At 44.6% G+C, this 14,564-nt stretch overlaps 1 protein-coding gene across 2 annotated transcripts in view; it reads left to right on the top strand.

Moving 5' to 3' along the window:
- The first annotated feature begins 35 nt into the window (after positions 1-35).
- LOC134438965 (E3 ubiquitin-protein ligase RNF166) overlaps positions 36-14,564 on the top strand; it is a 34,636-nt gene continuing 20,107 nt past the window's right edge. For both annotated transcript variants that reach the window (XM_063188717.1, XM_063188716.1), the window contains exons 1-2: positions 36-493; positions 14,425-14,564. The exon at positions 14,425-14,564 is cut by the window's right edge and continues 17 nt beyond it. In XM_063188717.1, the coding sequence (XP_063044787.1) occupies positions 312-493; positions 14,425-14,564 (322 nt within the window). In that variant the 5' untranslated portion in view covers positions 36-311. The remainder of the gene's footprint in view (positions 494-14,424) is intronic.

Below are 14,564 nucleotides of genomic sequence, written 5' to 3'. Positions count from 1 at the left end.
TTCGGTCCGACTATCTTTGAACTACAAGACCCACACAACTAGGTGGCTGGAGCTAATTTAAACGGTTTTGTTAAAGCTGTCTTGTAATGTTTACTTCTTTCGCGTTCCGGCGTGTCTTCTCAACTGAGCAGCACTACACGTCTGATCGAACAGATGCAGCAGTATCTAATTTGTGATAAATTCTTTTCGTCTTTCGACGATTCTTTCTACATACGGATTTACATTGGATGAGATATCGGTCGATGCAGCGGTGTTTCTACACTACAGTGTAGCCGTAATCGAGAGCGAAGTGCCAACAGAGATCCGCTTTCATGATGGCGATGTTCCGCAGTTTTGTGTCGGCTGCCCAGCTCAGGCAGCATCACCATCAGCATCAGCAACAGAACGGGGCAGCTGCGGCCGCACCTGGGGAAAGCCTTGAAAGCCAATTCTCCTGTCCAATTTGCTTGGAGGTCTATCATAAACCTGTCAGTATTGCAAGCTGCGCACACACGTGAGTACCGTTAGCCCCTTCTAGGCAGTTATTGTGTGTCTTTTGCGTTAGCGGAAGGCCAGTTTCTTTGTTGTTTTCAACAAAGTAACATGCGTTGGTAGTAAATTATTTAATGTTCTAATATCAGATTCTGAATTGATATCATTTTGCCAATCATGCCACTGTTGAAAGTACATGTTTTCGAGGTTTGGTCTTGTCCTGTCTAGAACGGAATTTCTGTCTTATTGTTTATGTATGTGTTATAACATGCTCTACTGGGATTTATGAGTGAGCCGTGCTTTTTTCTGTTTCGATCCAAATATGTGCACAGTGGTTCACGGCACATCTGATATTTTTCAGTATTTTCTTGTAATTTTATTGTTATGTACAACAGCTATTGTTTTGTCTGTCAGGGTTGATGCACCAGCACTAGTCCTAACTAGGTTGTAAGTGCACAGCTGTTTCCCCCATAGTATGCTCTCAGTTTTTCACAGTAAACAGCTTACTCAAAAAAAGAGCAGTTCTAGTTGTGAATAAGATGCGTTTTTTGTTCAAGTGTCATAGCTGGTGAAAAGCTCGAGGGTTAAAAGAGGAACGAAGCGCGTGCAAGGTGTGCAAGCGTTCTAGGCAGCGTTCGAAGTGGCTTCGGCAGAGGAACTGAGGCAAAACATCGGACAATCGCTGTCAAACACGACTCTCAGACAAAGGGAAGCCCTGACAGCAAACACTGCGCCGCTTTGTTTTGTTGTTTCGAGGGGAAATAAAGACGTTCAGTGTCGAAAACATGGGGGTCCATCAAGTTCAAGTGTCCATACATGAACTAGACAGTATGGGGCAGAAGTGTGATTGTGGCATCCTAGTGAAATGAACATTTTTTAAAACCGTGAAAAGGCATTGACGCTTCCAGCCTTCTGTTGAATTATCTGGGGTCCTTTCAGCATTCTTAATAGTGGGAACATTTTTTGGTCAAACCTTCTCACCAGTTATTATTGAGCCAACGCATTTCTGAAAAACAGAGGAAGTGCAGGATAGAAAAGAAGAAGAAAAAAAAGGGGGGGGGGTGTGAAGATTTTGTATTTCCTGTCCATAACTCTTTTTGTTTGTTTGTTTGTTTGTTGACCTCTGTTTGTGGCCTCTAATGGAAAATTACTTTTAGGGTGGTTTTGGGTTCCATGTTGATGCCAAGAGTCTCCCCTTGATGTTCTGATATGCCCCTTATATCTGACCACTGATCTTACTGTAATTGGTCATAACATGTCCAAACATGTCCACTCACGCTTTTGTCAATCACTCAGTCGTGGACACAGCTATCATATGAAATAGCACTTTGGGTCGTTCTGTGTGTGTGTTTTACACACGTAATCTGCTCTCAGCACTTACAAAATGTGTCAAAGCTCGACTATTGATATCCTCTGTCTTGAGTGCCGGAGTATTTTGCTCCTGAAACAAAGCCTTCTCTCGGTGCCTTTGAAGTCACGACATCCTATTGAGCAGGATTTATTCTTTTTAAATAATGATGCCTCACCCTTTGATGTAAACAAAAGAATGTTAATTTATTCATGTAATAATTAAACAACACCAAAGCTGGTGACAAACAAAGCCATGGCCCTTTTGAATATGATGGTGTCACCCTTGCACATACAGTATCACTTAACAGATTCGTATATAAGCCTAAGTAACATCGCTGTTACTGGTTGTAATAACCCACATCTTTCCATCTTTTCATCATTATAGCATAGCTGTTACATTTACACTCCTTTGCATAGAGGTAGGAAAATGGGTTGCCATTGTTTATGTATGATGTGTTTTTTTTTAATAGAGGGAGTGGATGCGCTTTGGGATTCAAACGAAAAAAAGTAGCCTATGTCCCGGTCCTGATGTTTCCATTTTTATGTTGGATTGTTTGTTTAATTTGCTCATGTATGCCTCCCGGAGCACGTAGCTTGGCCCCAGCTGAGAGTCATGTGCTGTGCTGTGCTATGCTGTGTGCTCTGCTACATTTCCTACCCAGGAAGCCCAGTCCTGTCCATGCAGTGCCCATGCACATCAGGAATGCACACTCAAACACACTCTCTCTCTCTAGACAGTCTATTATGTCATGCCACCTACAAAAAAACATGGGGGGTTCAGCGTGTGTCACGTACACTTATTATACCACACCAAAATCATCCAACTCCTTTTCCCTTTCCCAGATGTGTCACTCGAGGACGTGTATGTGTATGCTGGATATTTATAGCCATGACCACAGGGAAAGGAAGTGGAGCTTTGTTACAACACCAGCATAATGGACTCTCCTGTAGAGAGCCACCATACCAGACTCTAAAGGTTATGTGGAGACGACGAGGTTTCAGCTATAGGAAATCAGTGCTATTGCCTGGGCTGCCTTTCCTTCCCCCCAAACATTGGCCTCATCACCGCTGTTTTGTTATTGTGTGTTCTCAGCCGTTTGCGCCTGACAGTTTTGCAGTCACATGCTGCAAGCTATATAATAAGGCCATTCAGCATCTCCCGTGGGGAATTTGTAAGGTACTGTAAGGTAAGATGCTGGGCTAGTTACCCAGTGGAGGTGTGGGATAATGGCTGAGAAAAGTGCTGTGCATCCTCCCTGCTCCAAGCAGATTCGTTTTCTCTCTCTCTCCTTTGTTTGCATTTTGTTGGTGTGAGGCTTTTCAGCCGTTGAAGGACACCAAATTATATGTGTGTTGCCAGGTAGGTTCTTGAATGGTCATCGCCTAATTTTCAATGCCAAGACTATTTTAGTGTCCTTTTGGGGTGTCTCGTTTCTAGTTCAGGTAGGAGGGCTGGATTGTTTAGGTGTGTTATCAAGCACTAGAAACACAATCATTTCTACAGCTGGTTAGGCAAACCATTATACTTATTTTTCATGTGTGCACTTCAGCTATTGTGGTGTGCATTGGAAGCTGAAACGTCCTAACGAATCTTGATGTAATCAGCACACAGAGGAAATCCCAACACTACTCGTACGTTTTTATTTTTTTATTTAGTTTCATTTATATGTCACATACAAAAGCCACCAAGCAACAGAGAAGGGATTAGGTGTGATTTCAAAAAGCTTGCTCGCTTTGATGCTTGTTTTTTTTTTATCTCTCAGGATCATGATGGGAGTTGCCCATGCAAATCAGGAGTCATTAATATTACGTCATCGTTCAATCTGCAAAATGTTGTGCTCTGACTACACAGTAAATTCTGCAGTGTTAATTCAACATTTGCAGTGTACAGTTTGACCAATACAATGGGTGTTAAGTTCAACTGTCTAAATGTTGAATTAACACTGCATAACTTGCTGTGTATGAGAGAACTGGGTTGGGATGTAGAATCACATCTCGATGGGAAAACCATTGGGTTAACCTTTGACCCAGTAGAGGTTTTTTCCCTGCCTGGGAATTCCCACCAGGCTAGCTATTCCTGTTGTTGTTAGCTTGAGGGGGAAACAGTAAAATGGCTACCACGGATTACCCAAATGACACCATTGTTTCTCCTCGGCTGCTTCATTGAAGTGTTTTTTTAGTCTGGATTTTTTTGCAGGCTTCGATGATAGAAGGCCACTACTCTATCTAGAAGGGTATATTTTACAGACGTGCTTAAATCCTAATCCCACCAAACTCCAAACCACCATCTGGTCCTCTCCTTCCCTGTCCTACACAATAGACACTCACACTCTAGTCAATGCACTGGGGGACGCGTTCTCATAAGCTTAAGGCTGTGTTACTTTGATAGGTTTAACACGGTGCATTTCGGCCGACCTGCTAATTAAGATTACTTGGAACATTGCTCATGCCAAGTAGTCCGTCTCGCCTGAGTGTCTGTTGTGAGTTAGATTGGTGTCAGCGTTTCTTTTTCACTGACAGATTTATACAAATCGAAAAATATCAATACCTTTTTTGAACAGATGCCCCCTGGATCTCATCATAAGCCTCCTAACGCCCCCTTGACCTCACCACAAACCTACCAACGCCCCCCTAAGTATTAAAAAATAAAATGCACGAATGCCCCCATTGGCAACTAAGCACCGCCCCCTCTCAGCTGTATCATTTTCAAAGCCCCCCTAAGGCCCCCTAACGTCCCCTGGGGGGCTGTAGAACCACTGTCGAGAAACACTAATCTAAATGGATGCTTGCAAAAGAGCAGGAAAGACAGTACAGTGTTAGCAACCAAATCAGACGTCTTTCTGATTTCTCCTCCTCCCAAGACCCAGAGTAATTTCTCCAGGCCTTCCAGTATCTGTTCATTGAGCCAAGTGAATGAAATGACATTCATGCACTGAGATCAAGCCAGGTGTAGGAGTGGGGATGGAGTTGAAGGCCGACCTGACAGGAGCTCCAAGAGAAAAATAAAATGTTGAGCCGCGGCCTTCTCAGTGCACCAACCACAACAGCACACACACACACACACACACACACACACACACACACACACACACACACACACACACACACACACACACACACACACACACACCTCATCTGCTCAGCCTTCTGTTTAATAGTAGAGCGCCACATTGAAGTCACTCAGGGCCCCTCAAGGTAACGCTGTGTATTCTGCATCACTGCCTGACCTAGTGGCAACGTCACCATTTTCTACTCCCTGGCAGTTTAACACAGTCCTCATGACTGCTGCTGCGGCTGCTTGCTGCTTGTAGCTTGTCCCCATTTCTCTGTTGTCTCCATTGAATTCCAGTATGCAAAGCTTTGCATGCATCTGCTGTTCTCGCTCACATGGGTGTTGCACAGGTGCATGTGTAGTCACGACGACTGACCAACAAGGCGCCACAGTGTCACCCTGAAGAGGATCTGTCCTGGGTTTAGGGCACAGAAGTGGAATTTAGCAGATGGAGATCCAGACGGCAAGAAATAATAAAAAGTGAATGTCCTCATTTTCCCCGTGCTACATTCCTTTGCATCTATTAAAAAAAAACTGGGATCTGTGTGTGCCATTAACCAGCCAGGTGTAATGAACAAGAACTGCTTAATTTGAATCAGGTTCCTACTCAGCCTCAGATTGAGAGAATATTGCAGTCCATTCCTCTTACATTTGTTGTATGAATTCATAAAATTACTGTCATGGTTTGAGACAAGTAGCATTTTTTCAGGTTCTGTTTTGGTTGGTCGTGCTTTGCAGTTCGTCTTCATTGGCCAGCTTGGTTTATTAGTCCCGACTTGCATGAAATAATTATAAAACAATGAAGCTTGACAACAACTTGGGCGGCACGTGGTGCTATCTCATCATCTGAGCACAGCTGCTGCCCGGTCCGGAGGGCATGCTTGTCAGGGATGGGGAAAAACTCTCAGCTGGCAAATACGTGTACATCTCATTCAACACTGAACGCACTGGATGAGTCAGGTAAAAGATAAAACCTATCTACTCTGTGGGGTGAATTTCGACTGGTCCAGAGGCTGGCATGGAGCACATGCTGGTCTACGTAGGAGAGGGGTGAGAACAGAAAGCCCTCATGCAAACCCTCATCGATATGTGGTGGACCCAGCACCACCTATCAAGTTCAAAGTTCAGTGTGTTGTGGATTAGTCATGCACAGTGCCCTTGCTAGCCTGTACAGTATCCCTGCCCATGAAGTTAAATGAAAGCATCATGTACAAGTGAGAAAAAAATAGATGTGCAGTGTTTAACGCTCTCTGCCTGAGATCGCAGCCTGCGTGTGGTGTAGTGTGGTGTGTACTGCTGTGCTGTGGCGTGTGGTGGAGTGGTTTGCTTCACGAGTTCATGCCCCCATTAGCTGGCCTTCTGGGGTATATTTACTCTACCTCAGTTGCCACAGAGGATGTGCTCCTTCCCACACTGTAGTCGGCTCGCACGAGACTCTTTGTGAGAGTGCTCTTTTCGAACATGTCAGTTCATCTTAGCGCATCAGTTTCCCATGCTGGCATCGTGGCGTGCCATGCGCATCATCGTTCGGGCGTGAAATAATGGATCGTGGCGTCCCGAGGTGCCCCGATCTATTTTGGTGTGTGTACAAAAACAGCAGTGGCAAGGCTGCTGGATGCTAGTCCAAGGAAAACTCTGAGAGAACCTCCTCATTTTGAAGAAGAACAACTGACTTTATTTGATGGACCTTTTCCAGCACACCACAAGGGGAAAGCAGTCTTCAAGGACAATGCGGCCGGCAGAACAGAGACTTGGGTTTGCTCTGGTGCCTCCAAAAGAAACCAAGTGGAACTTAGCCCCTGGAGATCCATGTAATCCGGCCATTCAATTATTTATCTTGGTTAAAAAAAAACAGATTAAGCCTTGAATCCCGTTGCAGAAGAGGGGAGTAGAAGATGAACAATTCAGACAAAACACAGTTTTGAGACCAGCTGATGGGATGTGAGTTGTGTGATACAGAAGTGAGATGGGTCAGAAAGCTAAAACACGGCATAAATGTTTGTGAGAGTTTCTCAAACCCCAGCAGGACGTCACAGCAAAGAGTGAAGTAGTATTTCACTCGGGCTCAAGTGGTGCTGGGCAGGTCGTGTGCAAGAGGCCACGTTCTCTTTCGTATCGCTTTCAGAGAGCCAGAGAGACACCGTTAATATTTCATGTATCTGCTCCACTTTGGGGCCAGGGAAAAAAATAAACTGATCTGTTCAGAATATCTGTGAATTCCTAAATAACTCATATTGCCTTGATCAGGACCAACAGGTTCTCTACTAGCACTCCGTTCCATGTTGATGGGGTCTCTCCTCACCCGACAGTGCCAATGCTGGTGGAGCTCAGCTGCCAAGGCTTCTGGTGGTGTGCAGAAATGGCACGAGGCGGCTGCCAAGGTTGTCAGACCAAAATCCATTTTGTGTTATTAAGCAGGCTTGAGGAGTTCATAAATCAGGGATGTCAATTTGAATACGTGGGGAAGCCTAACGGTCAATTTGAATGGATCTGCAGAAAGCGTAGACCCACTGTAGAGGTATCTGTGTGGGCCTGGTTTTGTGCATCTGGAATGCATTTCCGCTTCAAGGCTAAATATAAGCCTTGTGGAAAGCACACTGTGAAGGTTATTTGTGAAGGTTGGTTGACCCATGTGCCAAACCAGAGGTGCTGCACTGGCCGTGTAAATGCTAGTTCATTCATAGTCGCATGCAGTATCATTGAACAGATACCTTGGCCAGGCACCTAATCTAAAACTCTGATGCTCATCAAATACCATTTGACTTCACATAGAAACACCCCCACCCTGAAATGTTAAGCGTGCCATTTCTTTTTTTTTTCTCGATATGATGGAAAATCTGGGCTTGCTCAGCGATCCCTAAACCTTGGTGTTTTGTGCTTCATCCGTGGCTGGACCTTTTGTGGTGGCATTTCTACAGAGGAGGGATGAAACGGGTTCCTATGATCATCATTCCTAGTTTTTTTTTCCATAGTCATAGCAGCACTGGCTGCTTTGGGCTTCAGTGTTATGACCCGGTGGGCTGATGTGGAGTATTCATCTCTCACACACCTCACTGCCTGGTGTGATTGGAGTGGTCTCCTCCTGCCCAAGATCAGGGAAAGTCACAGGGTCTCTTAGACTCATCCATGAGAGGGGGGGGGTGGGTAGTGGCCTCCCCTGCTAGAATATTCCTCATAAATATAAAAAAAAACATTTCATACCTCCGTTCAGAGTTAAATGAACTCATGATCCATGTAGGCTACATATGACAGGGCCTCAAAAGTTGAAGAGATCATTTTCATTTAGTCTTTTATTCTAAACTCAGACACTACTGCAAAAAAGTTGTCTTCCCAGAGGTGGTTATAAACACTTACACTGTATTTTGGTCTCAAAGTACAAAGTGTGCATTCAATCTCTTTTTCAAAGTGCGTTTGACACTTGACACAACGGTGCATTTCTAGCTGTACACCTGTACAGAACAGACTCTTCTGTTTTTCGTGTGTTTGTGTGTGTGTGTGTGTGTGTGTGTGTGTGTGTGTGTGTGTGTGTGTGTGTGTTGAGACACATTTTTTAATTGCTCACCCTCAGACCTCAGAGGAAGTGTTGAAGGTCACGCCAAAAACGACTTCAGCAGAATGACCACGACACCAACTGTCTGTTACCCTTGCTCCGTGTTGCTTGAGTTTTCTCAGAAAAATAGCCGCATTGACAACAACACAGCTGCATTGATGATAGATGACAAGATACCATCTGCTCTTATGAAACACAGCATTAGGTCTCCCAATCTAATTGCCAATCAAAGTTTTGCAAATGGAACAAATCCGATTTGTTTTTTCGTCGTATTTTATCATTCATGAGTGCAGACTTCTGAGTCTTTGTTGGTGGAACTAATCACTGGTTGTTACGATGTTCCCCCCTTTTGGTAGCCAGCATTGAGTTGAAAGATGCGTTGTACATTGTGATGTATTTCAACTAATCAAAAATCTCAAATAAACATGTGATGAACTTGTTCCAGAACCATTTTACTGTACATAGTGGGCTCTACAGAGAATGTAGCATTGGTCCCTATTACATGGTAGGTGAGGGGCCCTTCTATTTTTTTGTCCTAGTCCTATAAAGATCTAATTGACTGAATTGGCCAGAAGTCAGTTGACATGTGTTTTCCGTCTGTCTCAAAAGACAGTCCTGACACTGCGGCATCTCCAATTTTTGTCTGTGTGTTGTTCACTTTATGCTAAAGAGGTAATCAATCCCACGCACTCCCACAACGATTGCTTCAAGAAACAGGAAATTGTGCAGTCCCTTCTGTATTGGTCGGCAACTTTTTTGAAAAGCCAACGATGCAAGTCAAGTTAACCGTCATGACCTTGGCTTGCTAAATGCTGCCCTCTGCTCTGCTCAGCTCTTCTGTCTCTGTAGCTTTGCGTGGCTTTTTGTCTGTCTCGTGGGTCTGTGAGCTCTCTGTTTTGTAGAAGATACTCTCAGCAAAAGCTTTCCTTGCCTGAGGAGGGCTAGCGGCAGAGATGCTGAAGGGAGCTGGGGCTGGTGTATAGGGATGTGAGAGAAGAGAAGAAGAGAGAAGAGAAGAAAGGAGAGCAGAGGAAGAGAGCATGCGAGATGGCAGGGCAATGAGAAGTACTTTTGACACCCTCACAGGGGTTGAAGAGCAGAAGAGAGGATAGGAGAGGAGAGGAGAGAAGATGAGAGGAGTGAAGAGGGGAGGAAAGGACAAGATATGGCAGGGCAAGGAGAAAACCTTGTGAGTTGGAGAGGAGAAGAGAGAGCATGAGAGGAGATGAAAGAGAAGGAAAGGAGGAGATAAAAGGAGAGAAGTGGAGAGGAGAAGAAATCAGAGAAAGAGAAGACAGGAAAGGAGAAGAGGGCAATGAGAAACCCTTGTGACATAGTCACAGGGATTGGGGAGGAGAAGAGAGAGCACGAGAGAAGAGATGAGAAAGAAGGAGAGGAGAATATAAAAGGAGAGAAGTGGAGAGGAGAAAACAGGAGAGAAAGAGAAGACCGGAGTGGAGAAGAGATGGCAGGGCAATGAGAAGCACTCGTGTCACACTCACAGAGGGGAAGCAAGAAAAAGAGCAGACTAATCTTTTAAGGTGTTGCTGCTTAGATGTATTGATAAGAAGGAAGCCCATTTCTTTTTTTTACGCCACTCCTTCCCCTCCCCTGCCACTGCCTGCTGGTCTCAGCCAGGCTGCAGTGCACTGCTCTGGGGAGACAAATCACCAGCCATCTTAACAGAGCCTTTCTTCTGCCAACTGCAAGACGAAACCAGAGGTAACTCAATATAGTAGTAGTATACCAGGGATGCTGCTTGTAGTTTTGTCCTCCTGTGCCGGACAGTTGGTTTCTTCATTTGTCTCCTGTACTACAGTATGTGCACTTACACACACACACACACACACACACACACACACACACACACACACACACACACACACACACACACACACACACACACACACACACACACTCTCTCTCTCTGTCTCTGTCTCTCTCTCTCTCTCTCTCTCTCTCTCTCTCTCTCTCTCTCTCTCTCTCTCTCTCTCTCTCGGCCCATCTCCAACTCACCTCTTCCTCCTCCAGAGGGCTCATCCTCATCCTCACTTTGCAGACGTCCTCACCTTTTTGTATCTCATAAAAAAAACCCTCCCTAGAGTAGCTAGTATCAGGAAACAGGCTGTGTATTGGCTACTGATAAGAGTGTGTGTGTGGTGTGTGTGTGTGTGTGTGTGTGTGTGTGTGTGTGTGTGTGTGTGTGTGTGTGTGTGTGTGTGGTTCAGTGGAAAGTCCAGTGTCTGAACAGGGTGAGTGAGTGAGTGAGTGCGTGCGTGCGAGTGTGTGTGTGTGTGTGTATGTGTTTGTGTTTGTGTTTTTGTTCTGCATTTTAGTGCGTAGAGATACTATCGTGTTTGCTACCAAGAGAACTAGGCAATGGTGTTAATTATTCAGCACCATCTTTGGTAGATGGCTTGCAACATCTCCTTAAAGAGGATGTTGGCGTTAAAGAGGCCTGATGCCGTTGCGCCACAAACGCTTCCTGACCCATGTACACCGATGACATACACATGGTCACAAGTTGTTGCTGTGTGTGTGTCTGTGTCTGTGTCTGTGTCTGTGTCTGTGTCTGTGTGTCTGTGTGTCTGTGTGTGTTTTGTCTCATTTTTCGCTTGCTTTTTATTTACCTTCAATAAATGCCTAGAAGCAAACTTCAATCTTGGGTTGTTCACACAAAAATGCAAGTGTACTTATAGTTCATTATACCAACAAACTTAACATTACTATGCAATAACAATATATATATATTTTTAATTAAAGTTGAAAACATCAATGCTCAGGAAGTATATGTTTGCATTTCAAAAACAGGCCAAATCTTTTTATGTGAAGCTGGCATAGCCAGTGAAGATTAAAGGATGGACGTTCTAAAAGGAAACCTATATCCATAAAAATAAAAGTCTCACGTTATAAATAATTCATGAAAGAAAATGTCCGGTCTTCCTTAATGATGACATTAAGAGTGTGGCTGGGTAATAAGAGGGGGACATCAGTGTGGGAATGTGGCAGTAGGGCTGCACGATTATGGAAAAAGTCATAATCACGATTATTTGGGTCAAAAACATAATCACGATTATTAATCACGATTATTGATTTTTGCTGATTTTTAAAAGAAATTGAAACAAAATGAAATATAATCAAGAATGAATTATATACGGGATGAGCAAAATAGAAAGAATTCTAATAATTTTGTAAAAGGCAGTAGCATGAAACAGTAGCATGAAACAGATTTCTGTCCAGAAACACCAGCCTGTCAGTATGTTCTGGCTTCAAGGAGGCTCTCGAAGGTAGGTCACTATTGCCACGATTAAACCCGATTGAAATCACGGTTTCGATATCACGATTTTCAATTATTTTCGATTAATTGTGCAGCCCTATGTGGCAGTACTGAGGGTATGCACTGTAAGCCCCAGTAGAGCGAGGCGAGGCATCAGTCCTTTATGAGTGGCTCAGAGCACCAGTGCCTTAGTACACCATCACCAGTACCTCCTCAGTGCATCTGGGCCTCACTTTGGAGCAGTTTCACATTTCTCATCTTTCCCAAGCAACTTAGTTGAAGGGACTCGAGGTATGCAGCACACTGGTTCAGAGTAGTCTCGTAATGCACTCCGTTTCGTCAGTGTAGCGAAGAGTCATTGCACGCCAGTTGAATAAAACAAAAGCTGAACAAAATGATCAACAACCCCCCCCCCGTGTAACTGTGTCGAGGAAACGGTTAACAGTTACTAACACTCCCCTATTCTTATGACACCATCTTGGGGAAAAAAACATGTCACTTAAAAAAACACATGTTAAAATATTTTCAGATCATCTGCTAGTGATGTAGGCTATGATTATGTCTTCGATTGTAAGTCGCTTTGCTTAAAAAGTGTCTGCCAAATGCAATATAATGTAATGTGATGTAACATTTTGAGAGGCAAACGCGTGGAGATCTGTTCAATCGGTGTCCAATCATCCCTGAGTTAATTCGTTGAAAAACTTAACGACAACGTTCTTTAGCAATGCATTGCAACTTGGTCTTTTCTGGTGACCACAACCTCATCACAGAAGCTGTCTTCAGTGTGCACGATAACCTGAAGGTCTATAAGCGGGTTGACACAGCGTGTTGGTTGGTGGGCTCCATCTGTTTTGTACTGTAGGGGTCGGCCGGTATAGTACCTCCAGGTGCCCCAGGAGGCTTGTTTGCTCCCTGCTATGGAAGCATATTTGGGGGTTTCGAACGTGTGTTAAGAAGGTGGATGTCTATCCTTTTTAGCCTCCTCAGACAGTTTGTGTTTTCTGGGCAGGAGGATTCAGGGTGGGAGAACTGTATTAGCCACAGCATAGCACACAAACACACACCCTGTTCCTGTCACTGTGACCTTGTGGAACACTCCTGTTAAAATGCTGTTTCGGTTTGACGGATTGTGTTTTCTCCCCTTTGCCTTTTCCTCTATGGCTCACTCCATCATCTTTTTCTCTCCATATCTCTCTCTCTCTACCCGTCTTTGCATTTCTCTCTGTCTGCATCTCTGGTCTCTATATTTTTCCTTTATATTTCTCCTTTCCACTTTCCATCTCTCTCCTCACTACTATACCTACTTTCTCTTTACTCTCTCATTCTCTCTCTCTCTCTCTCTCTCTCTCTCTCTCTCTCTCTCTCTCTCTCTCTCTCTCTCTCTCTCTCTCTCTCTCTCTCTCTCTCTCTCTCTCTCTGTATCTCCCTGTATACAAACACACAGTTAGACTCACAGCTGTTTCCTATGGTGGAGGTGACAGAACCTCACAGCCTACTTTTAGCTGCTCTGCTTTGTACTTTGTAGTCCTCTAACAGACAGCTATGAGTCCCTTGTCCTCTCAATTAAAATAAGACAACTACTGCCAGAGAGAGAGAGAGAGAGAGAGGAGAAGAGAAATGGAAAGAGACACAGAGAGGGGTGGCATGTAAGTGTGGTTGAGAAGGCGAGGGGGGGGGGGACTTATGGAGAGATGGAAAGAGAGGAGGGAAGGGGAGAGAGTGAGATAGAAAAACAAGGGATGATTCTCCCATAAACTGCTGGTTCATTAATCAGGAGGGGGGTGACACAGCTGTCGCCTCGGGACCCTGGGTCCTTGTTTGCTGACGCTGCTGAGCACTGTGGGCCAGCCCTCGCGCCACGCTGAGTCATGCCATCAGAAGAGGGCTGTGTGTGTGTGTGTGTGTGTGTGTGTGTGTGTGTGTGTGTGTGTGTGTGTGTGTGTGTGTGTGTGTGTGTGTGTGTGTGTGTGTGTGTGTGTGTGTGTAGTCTCTGGCACACCAACTCCCCACCCCCCTTAACCCATTTTTCAACGACATAATGTGCTTGCTTGCTTGCTGGCGGCCCACTGTACTGTATAGTAGCAGTTGGAGAGAGAGAGAGAGAGAGAGAGAGAGAGAGAGAGAGAGACTACTTCATTTGCCCCCTGAAGGCTTTCCGGCTGGCGCTTCTTTACAGTCTGACTGACTGACTGCTGTCATTTACAGTGGGATTTTTTTCACCAGTGTCTACTTAATCTACTTGGTTCATACAACTAAATCAAATATGCAATTTAGGGCCCTACTTTGGCTCTAACGGTTCAGCACTGGGTTCCTAAGCCGGCGACCCCGGTTCAATTCCGGTTCAGGTCCTTATGCCGTCCTTCCCCATCTCTATCACTTACTCTCATTTCCTGTCACTCTGTCACTGTCCTGTCCTAAATAAAGCATACGGTAATTAATATCTTTAAAAAAAATAAGAGTGAGAGGACTGAAAAAAGTTAATGAATTAAATATCTTCATAATCAGTGTTATTATGATGATGATGAAGATTATAACCCTGATTTTAAAAAAACAGCAGCGACTTTTGAGGGAGAGTGTGAAATCTTTGAAATATGTACTTTAGTACAAAGCACTGATTCGTGAAGTAAAAGGCTTATGTGTACTATGCAGGTTCTGTGGGAAGTGTCTGCAGCAGCCGTGTGAGGTGTGAAGTTAAATACTTAGTGTGTGTCTCTCTCTGTGCAGGTTTTGCGGGGAGTGTCTGCAGCCGTGCCTGCAGGTGACGTCGCCCCTGTGTCCCCTGTGCCGCATGCCCTTTGACCCAAAGAAGGTGGACAAGTCGTCCAGCGTGGAGAAGCAGCTGTCCTCCTACAAGGCACCCTGCC

The sequence above is a fragment of the Engraulis encrasicolus genome, chromosome 22 (genome assembly GCF_034702125.1).
Source record: "Engraulis encrasicolus isolate BLACKSEA-1 chromosome 22, IST_EnEncr_1.0, whole genome shotgun sequence".
NCBI lineage: Eukaryota > Metazoa > Chordata > Actinopteri > Clupeiformes > Engraulidae > Engraulis > Engraulis encrasicolus.
This window is presented reverse-complemented; position numbering and strand designations above follow the sequence as displayed.